This window comes from Andrographis paniculata, unplaced genomic scaffold (genome assembly GCF_009805555.1).
Source record: "Andrographis paniculata isolate CXL003 unplaced genomic scaffold, ASM980555v1 Contig58END, whole genome shotgun sequence".
NCBI lineage: Eukaryota > Viridiplantae > Streptophyta > Magnoliopsida > Lamiales > Acanthaceae > Andrographis > Andrographis paniculata.
In genome coordinates, this window is record NW_026137593.1 from 1899224 (window position 1) to 1908305 (window position 9082).

General features: G+C 30.0%; 1 protein-coding gene across 2 annotated transcripts; it reads left to right on the plus strand.

Moving 5' to 3' along the window:
- Nucleotides 1-2147: 2147 nt before the first annotated feature.
- LOC127257648 (chromatin remodeling protein EBS-like) lies at nt 2148-5530 on the plus strand. Of its 2 annotated transcripts, none has more exons than XR_007840040.1 (5): nt 2148-2434; nt 3391-3733; nt 3828-3922; nt 4275-4413; nt 5097-5530. XR_007840040.1 is itself a non-coding variant. In XM_051284096.1 (5 exons), the coding sequence occupies exons 1-5, from the start codon at nt 2362-2364 to the stop codon at nt 5121-5123; spliced, it is 651 nt and encodes a 216-aa protein (XP_051140053.1). In that variant the 5' UTR covers nt 2148-2361; the 3' UTR covers nt 5124-5527. The 2 variants fall into 2 exon arrangements, 1 of the variants encoding a protein (XP_051140053.1); XM_051284096.1 differs by having other exon boundaries at nt 3828-3896; nt 5097-5527.
- Nucleotides 5531-9082: the final 3552 nt, after the last annotated feature.

The window sequence follows — 9082 nt, forward strand, 5'->3', positions numbered from 1 at the left end:
AACGATATATTTGGTTCGATATTTGGATTTTCAATTCATGTTAATAATAAAATAAGTTTAAATAGCTTTTTGTTCGATATTTGGATTTTCAATTCATGTTAATAATAAAATAAGTTTAAATAGCTTTTTGTTTAGTTAATATAAATATGTATTAATAAGATAATTTTTAATGTAAAATTAATTTTAATATAAATATAAAATTATTTAGAGGTAAAGTAGCAATTTTATAGGTAGAAAATGTAGTAATTACAATCAGAGAGCTATATGTAATAAATAAAATGCTAAGGGGTTGTTTGGTCTGTAAATTTTGTGGAATTCCATGGAATTTGGATTTTAAAATCCCAATAAATTTATATTTGGTAAAAAATATATAATTGAATTTAAAGTGAATGAGATTTTAAAGTACCGCAAATAAATGATTTTTTTTTAGTAATAGACTACTCCCTGTTACTTTAAAATCTCATTCCATGTATTTCACATTTTACCATTGTACCATCTTATCTAACAAAAAAAATCATTTATTATTTTTTAATATTATATGTCTATATATTATTATGTTTAAATTATATTTTATATTTTATTGGTTCTATAACAATATAATATTTTATTTAAATATACTACTCCCTCCGTTCTCTAACAAACTATCAATTTTTTTATTTTAGTCCGTCTCATAACAAACTATCCATTTTTTTTAGTCATTCTATTATCTACCTAACATTACAAATACCCTTACCACTTACAATATATTACACAAATGTCATTAGTTAATAAGGTTATTTTAGTTATTTCTACTTTATTCCTACTACATTCCAATATAATAATAATATTTTTAAAATTTCGCACAAAAAATAAATAGATATATAGTTATGGGATGGAGGGAGTACTACAAATACATATATTTATTTATAATAATTAATTTTATTTATATTTAATTATATTACTGAAAATATTTTAAATAGATTAATAATTTAAATTTATTTGATTGGTGTATTAGTTCTGTATCTTAGTTTAAAATAACTTTTTATATTAAATATGAGAAAGAGTGTCGGTAGTAAAAAATATTCCCTCCGTCCTACATACCATGTCCATATTGTTGTTTCTGTCCGTCCCACATTCCATGTCACTTTCATTTTTTGGAAAATGATTTACACTTTAATCTCATTTTAAACTTTTTAATTTTTTGTAATTTTAATTAAACTAATTAGTTATCTTAATTTTAATTTATAATTATTTATATTATAGGACAATTATTTTCATTAATACATTTTTAATTATCTACTAATTACACCCCTCATAAAATACCGTGTCTACAGTGTAGCAGACACGGTATGTGGGACGGAGGGAGTAATATGTAAATAATTAAGAAGTGTATTAGTAAAAATAATTATGATATAATAAAAATAATTATATATTAAGATTAAGATAACTAAATAGTATAATTAATATTAAAAAAAATTATAAAATTTAAAATTTAAAATATAATTAAAGTGTACAATCGTATTTCCAAAAAAAGAAAGAACAAATTATGTGGGACAGACGAAAGTAAAAAATAGTGACAAATTATGTTGGACAGAAGAAAATAGAAAATAGCGACAAATGATGTGGGACGGAGGAAGTATATATTTTGTATAAATTTATATATATTATATTTTTTAATATTAATCGAAAATATTTTATTATTAGAATTATATTTTATGTTAAATTATTATTATTATTTTATGACGTGAAAACCCGCGGCCGCTACCCGAAAGTACGCTTTGGTTAAACCTCCAACCGAATTTAATACCTGCAAATTAGGCTCGGACAAGATAAGTCACATTAGGCGAACCATGAGTTATAGTCACAAGTTCACTTCTCTCACACATAGCTACACCATCCTTTACTGGACAATTATATTCTTTTATTACATTTTATCAAATTTTTATTATTTATAAAAAAAATCTAAAAATATTAAATTAAATATTTATTTATTTTTATTTTTTATATTATAATAAAAATTAATTTTATATTAAAAATATACTATTATTTTTATTTATTTATTTTTTGTTTAAATAAAAAAAATTTCAAAATTTCCGAACAATTGAAGCAAAATATTATTTTATTTATTTTTAAATTTACCCTCCGTGAATGCAATGGGCATAGTGAAGGCCGTACAGTGTTCTTCCACCGAACACACTGACTCCCATTTCTCCTCTACGACATTACCATTCCTGCAATTAGGGTTTCTTTGCCTTCCAAATTGCAAATTGAATCGACCAATTTACGGCCATATTAGAAGCTGGACAGTTGTCCCTTCCACATTTCAATTCATTTCCTGAAATCTCGCCGATAGTTCGTTGCTGAGCTGGGAGAAGAGAAGAAATGGCGAAGACCAAGCCAGGGAAGAAGGAACTCGATTCTTACACCATTCGTGGGACCAACAAAGTTGTCAGACGTACGTCTCTTCTTCCTACATTGCCTTTTACGTTTCCTTGTCGATATGTATGTGCCTGTGCATATTTTCTAGTTATTTTTTTGTTTTTATAGTTTTCGTCCACAATGCTGGCTGCCTGGGTGTGTTATGGCTTCTGTTGGTTAGAATATTCATTGTTTTTGGTTTGATTTTGGGTATGGTTTGGTTTAGTGTTCTTGAATTGTGCTCCTGCCTGGTTATCGTTTTTGCAATCTATCAAAATATGGAAATTTGTGTGCGTTATTCAGATGATAAGCTGGATTTTGAAATTCTCTTTACTGTCTTTTCAGTGGGAGATATAATGTGTTATATAGAGTTAATGGCTATGTGAATATTGTAGAGCTTTAGGATCTCTATACTTTGATTTGGTTTGTTTTCTTATGATATATTATGTAGTAAAATACAGAGATTGTTATTACTTCTTAGGGTGATTTTAATTATAGATTGTATAATTGAATATTAAATTGCTACCTCGCCTAAGGATTTAAGATGCTATGGAGTTACATCATTTTGTAGTTATGTGTATTTAGTTTCTCCTACATATACCCTCGCTCCCCCAGTTTCTTTCCTTTTTAGTGAAGCCTTGCACTGGAACGGCATATCATTTTGTATATATTTTTATTTACTTTAATGAAGCTTTGTATGGGAACTATTTTTCCATAATTGGGTGTCGGTGAAAATTCTAACATGGATCTCTTGTGCTGAGATCTGAAATTACTGTTTCATTCATATTTAGTTCATTCAATACTAAATTCGAACTGAAATTGGAATGATTAATTTGAATGACTGTGTTAAGCTATAATGAAATTCTATTTGAAGAATGGTACGTTCTTCTCTAAAATCATTTGCCTGTGATAATTCTATGCCGAATACTGACTATATAAGATGAACTTCTGGAGTACGATGGTTAATTATTATTGGGTTGGGTGATTTTGCAGCGGGGGATTGTGTAGTAATGAGACCAGCAGACTCAAACAAGCCCCCTTACGTGGCAAAAGTAGAGAAGATTGAATCTGATCATCGGAATAATATAAAGGTGCGTGTCCAGTGGTACTACCGTCCTGAAGAATCCATAGGAGGTCGCAGGCAGTTTCATGGTGCCAAGGAGCTCTTTTTATCAGACCACTACGATGTGCAGAGTGCACAAACCATTGAAGGCAAGTGCACCGTGCACAGTTTCAAGAACTATACCAAGCTAGCAAATGTGGGTGCCGAGGATTACTTTTGTAGGTTTGAGTACAAGGCTGTTACCGGAGGGTTTACTCCGGATCGTGTTGCGGTGTAAGTTTTGAGTTTGGAATTATTTTTCAGTTCGATATAATTTCAAGTTTTCTCATTAATTTTAGGAACTTTGATTGCTTTTGTGATTTTGAAGGTATTGCAAGTGTGAGATGCCATATAATCCCGATGATCTTATGGTGCAATGTGAAGAATGCAAGGACTGGTATTATACTTTTGTTCTATATCGTGGTGAAGCACTAAACTTTGGATCTAGATTTTCCTGTGATATATTTCATCATTATTGTGCTTTTTATTTTCTTGATTTTTGTTTTGAAAGTTGTATGAAGTATGCTGCCAATTTAACTTTGGGGCCAATTAGTACATTAAAGTTGCTTAAAAACAATTCTTGTGGCTAATGTTAAATTGTTGACTTGCTTTAATGGTAATATCTGTGTTGTTTATTCCAAAGAACAAATATATCTTTCAGACACAATTTGCTGCTTAATTCTTGTCAGATATGTTTATTTCCATGTTATTTGGTTTTAAAGTTTGCGTTTGGATTTTAACCCAAGCTTTTATTTCATTGGTCTTTCAATTTTAGGTTCCATCCTTCTTGCATGAACATGACCATTGAAGAAGCAAAGAAACTAGACCGTTTCTCATGTTCGGATTGTTCGTCCGATGATGATGCGAAAAGGTCTTTGAACTCATCCCTTGTATCTCCTACTGATGAGGAAAAGGTAACACATGAGTTTTTTCCTAAGATAAATTGCTTTATATTAATCATGGCAGCATACAATTGCTACGAACATTAATAACAATTTGGAGTTGAGTATAAGGTTGGACTCGAAAAAAGTTAAAAAGAATGCTATATATTATCGCAGCCAACTTATTGATTTGATGAATATTTAGAATTTGTTTCTTTGATTTATGTTAATGGCTTCTTATACCATGTATATATATATATATATTCTAATTTGTAATGCAACTGAATGTCCATTCTGAAGCTCGTATAGTCTCAAAGCTGTAATTAACTTGGGCTTTTTATTTATCTTGTTCTTTTGTTTCGCTAGCATGAAATACTTACTTACAAACTTCACTCCTCTTGGGGTATTATGTTGGGCGATAAGTTATTGATTCAATGATCTTTTCAGTGATGGTTAAATAGATTAGAAAATTCTAATTATATGGTGTGTTCTTTTAATATTTCAAACTAAAATCAAGGCTATTCACTTGATATTGACAGTGTTTTCAATAAAAATATACTATTTTCTCTCACGAAACATAACATCAAAATACTATTTAACCCCTTTGTTAAGTTGCTTATGCTAAAACAAAGAATGCAACCCTACTTCCCATATATCATATCTAATGCTCTCAAATGCTAACTTGCTAGCTTGTTTGTATTTGATTTTGTTACTAGGTAACGCCGAAGCGCAGAAAGAGATGAAAAACCCGTTTTTGGGCATCGTGAGGTTGTACCATGTTCCCTGCATAGTAGCACCCATCTTCTTGTTGTATTGTAGGATTCTCTTAAGTGCAGACAGACATGGAGTTAGAACCAAAAACCCGAGGCTGGTCCCATCTGTTGCTACTTATCATCGTCATCTTCTATTAATGCTGTCTGCACTGATTAAGATACTTTAACAGCTCATAATATTTGTACTCTGCATGCATTCGATGACAGACAGCGAGCCAGCGAGCTCATCTCTAGAACTTGTGTTGATTCGGATGTAGTCTTAAACCCGTTATGACAAATTCACGAGGTACCATGTTGCGTCGAATTTGCTGCTATATATGCGCTGAAGTAGTCAGATTATTACGTGTGTTGTGCATAATATCACTCGTTATCAATGTTCCCCTTTGTATGTGTGGCATGCGAAAAGAAATGCTCGTTTAGGATGTATTTACTTTTACTGATTAGAGTCTAATCACTTGTTTACTAATCTAAAAGCTGGTGATTCGTAACAATTCTTCAATTAAGGATAATTATTTAACAAAGTTGATTAAAATGATATTAAGGATTATATTTTGTTAGTGTTCCGTATGGTTAAATTTTAATATTTTTAAAGGTGGAGTCCAATATTTTTCTGTGTATATCGTGCCCTAAATGTCAAGCTGCGCTACATTTAGGGTGCTGATTGGCATTGTATTGATTTGATTTTATTAGTAGTAAATATAATAATAATAATAATAATAATAATAATAATAATAATAATAAAAAGACAAGGTATTTTTCATATAGTACATGTTCTAATATTATGTGCTTTGTGAATGGGATCAAATTAATTTGTTGGAGGATGAATACACGCTACCAAAAAATCAATCGTTTGTAATTGATATATTGTTCGTAACAATAGTTCCGTCACAAAAAAGTGGTTTTTGTTACGATTTTTGTTGGAACAAAAAAAATATTGTGTTGGTCAATATTTTTTTATTTTTATTTTGAGTATTTATTCGTAACAACTATAATTGTAACGAGATTTGGTATATATGTATTTATTATGTATATCAAATTGTAATAAAAAGACAATAGTAAAATAATAAATAATTAAAAAAATCTATATAAGATTCAATCAAAGAAATGATAATTAAAAAATAATTTTTATTTGTTTCGATAGTTTATCCGTAACAACTACAATTATAACAATACGTGATCCTGTATGTATTTTTTATATATAAAACCGTAACAAAAAATCAATATTATAATTATAAATATTTTTTTAAAAAACAATCTATATAAAATTATTTTAAAAAAATAATAATTAAAAAGTAATCAAGAATAGAAATCGTATTAACACTTTCTCCATTTTCCCAATATATATTAACCACTTAAAAAATATATATATAGAATATTATAAAAATATAATAATTTAAAAAGAATAAGGATAAAAAACATATTAGCACTTTCTCTTATTTCTCAACATATATTAACACTTTCCCATCCGTGTACAATTCCATACATACGCACGCTGCCTTTTTTCTTTTCCCCCAAATCGCCTCCCGATCCACACACAACAACATGATCTACTCTACACTTCACTCCGATCTACTGTGGCTGGTTTGACGCTCGTGTTCTCTGAGTTATGGGCACCGTAAATCTTCCTCGCCGTATTATAGTTCTCACGAAATCGAGTGGTGAGTTAAAACCTAGGGCATTTTATTTTGAAGCTATAAAAATTGATTTTTAGTTTCTTTAGTGTTCTAGGGTTTTGGATAATCTTCTTGTATGAATTATTTCACATTTTTACTGGGTAAATAGCGAGTTTGGTTTTATAATTTGTCTTGGATAAATACCGAGTATGGATGTGTTTTCTGAAATTGAGTGTTTCATGGTCGAATAATACTCATTTCATCAACTTTCATTTGTAGGATTAAGTTATTGAACAACGAGGTGCTGCAGATGTAGACTTATAACTGTTCGAAGATCGTATAATGAACAATTTCCTAGATGGTTTCCTAGATCGTATAATGAACAATTTCCCCGAGAAGTTCAACAGATCCATAATGAACAATTTCCTAGATGGTTTCAAAATTATGTCGGTAGAAAGTTGCTTGAGTACATGCTATTCGTGATAAATTACCTGGTGGTCATTCAAGCACTAGGATTTTTTATACTTTATCTACGTGTAGGTTGAAGAACTTACGCACAACGCCGAGGGGAAAATCACTGAGATTATGAAGACATCAGCCCGTGATCCTAACCATCACGCGACAAGGTACAAGTCATGCATTGTTTCTGGGGTCCGTTTTCGAGTTAAGTCACGAGATGAGGCGAAAAAGATTCAGTGTGCTGGTGTCATGGTTACTGCCTAAACCACGAGCTAAGCAAGTGTCAAGATGTAAATCCACGTTTTGGATCTGTTGCATATTACGGCCTAGTGACTGACATTGTAGAGGTGGAGTACAAAAATGAAAACCGGTTCCTTCTACTAAAATGCGACTGGGTAGACCCGGAGAAAGGTGTGAAGGAGGATGACTATAAGTACAAGATGGTGAACTTCTCACACCTACTAGACACCAATACTTCTCATGCATTGTTTCTTAGTCAGATGTATCATCTTCCACGTTTGGCTTACTTTATTTGATTTTTACTATTTATAAAAAAATGATTTAAAATATCAAATAAAATATATATATTTTTATATTATAATAAAAACTAATTTTATATTTAAAAAATCACAATAATTTTTATTTATATTATATGAAATAACTATTCAAATTTAAAAATTTACTTGTTTAAATCAAAATTCAAGTCAAAAAACAAACTCATTCCCGATCAAACGGCCTCAATTGTCAACAAACTTACCCTCGAAGATAAAATCTTTTATTGAGGTTCAAATACAATATATAATGGAATACAATAAGTAGAGGGACCGTAGCTCAAGCAATTAAGCTCTTTCTTTACATGCTTTAGGTTTTTCTTTTTCTTTTTTACCTACTTCAAGTATGCCAAAGAAAAATTCAACCACTTGAACTACATTATATCGACTCTCTACAAGCTTGAGGTTGATGGTGTGAGTGTGGATGTGGTGTGAGTAATAATAAAAAATGTATAGGATGGTAATTTCTCCCTACTCTTTGTCACTTTGGACCAAGCTTTAATAACCAATGTACATAGTGTAGGATGATATGATCAACTATTTCAATATCTGTTTGTTTGGTTTTGATTTAAAATTAGAGTAGTAATTTAAATTTTTGTTTAGATAATATCATCCATATAATATTTTATGCAAGAGAATATATATTTTTATTGAAAACTGTTCGAAATGATAAACTGTTCGAAATGATGTTCAAAATGAATAATAAGATTTTTTATTTGAAATAAAAAAATAAACACAAATTATTTCAATATGGACATGACAATCTATTACTTAGTTGGATGTCTTATGTCCAGCTATATAAGTTTTAAAACGTATGTAAAACAAAGAATTTGTTTGTTTAGTATTTATAATTTTAATAATTTTGTTGTTAGATACGAGAAATTTCAATTGTATTGTAGAAAATAGTATTTTGTATGTTTAAATTGTTGGCTTTTATTATTGATATAGTTGACTTTTATTGAATGAAATACTTATATTAGATAACATTTTGTGAGAATGGTATCAAATTTTTGAGCTGGACGACACTACTAAAAAAATTGTTTTCTACTACGGCCGGAAAATCGTAACAACAAGCCATTTTTCGTGCAATTTGCGTATTTGCTACGCCTTTGTTACGACTTTTTTCCGTAATGTGTACTCGCGTAACGAATGTTTTTTGCCACGCAGTTTTTCGTAACTATTACTGTCGGTCAACGCTCCCTAATGCAGGGTTTTTGTTACGCTGTTTGTTACGAATTTCCTCTCGTAACCAAATGTCGATCCTTCCGCGCGTGTGTCAGAGCTTTTAGTTACAATATTTGTTACG

What these genes read in the sequence shown, in the direction of transcription:
- LOC127257648 (XM_051284096.1), top strand. Translation starts at nt 2,362, where the DNA reads ATGGCGAAGACCAAGCCAGGGAAGAAGGAACTCGATTCTTACACCATT. An exon ending in ACTCCGGATCGTGTTGCGGT is followed by an intron (nt 3,734 to 3,827) that starts GTAAGTTTTGAG and finishes GTGATTTTGAAG; the next exon opens with GTATTGCAAGTGTGAGATGC. An exon ending in CTCCTACTGATGAGGAAAAG is followed by an intron (nt 4,414 to 5,096) that starts GTAACACATGAG and finishes TTTTGTTACTAG; the next exon opens with GTAACGCCGAAGCGCAGAAA.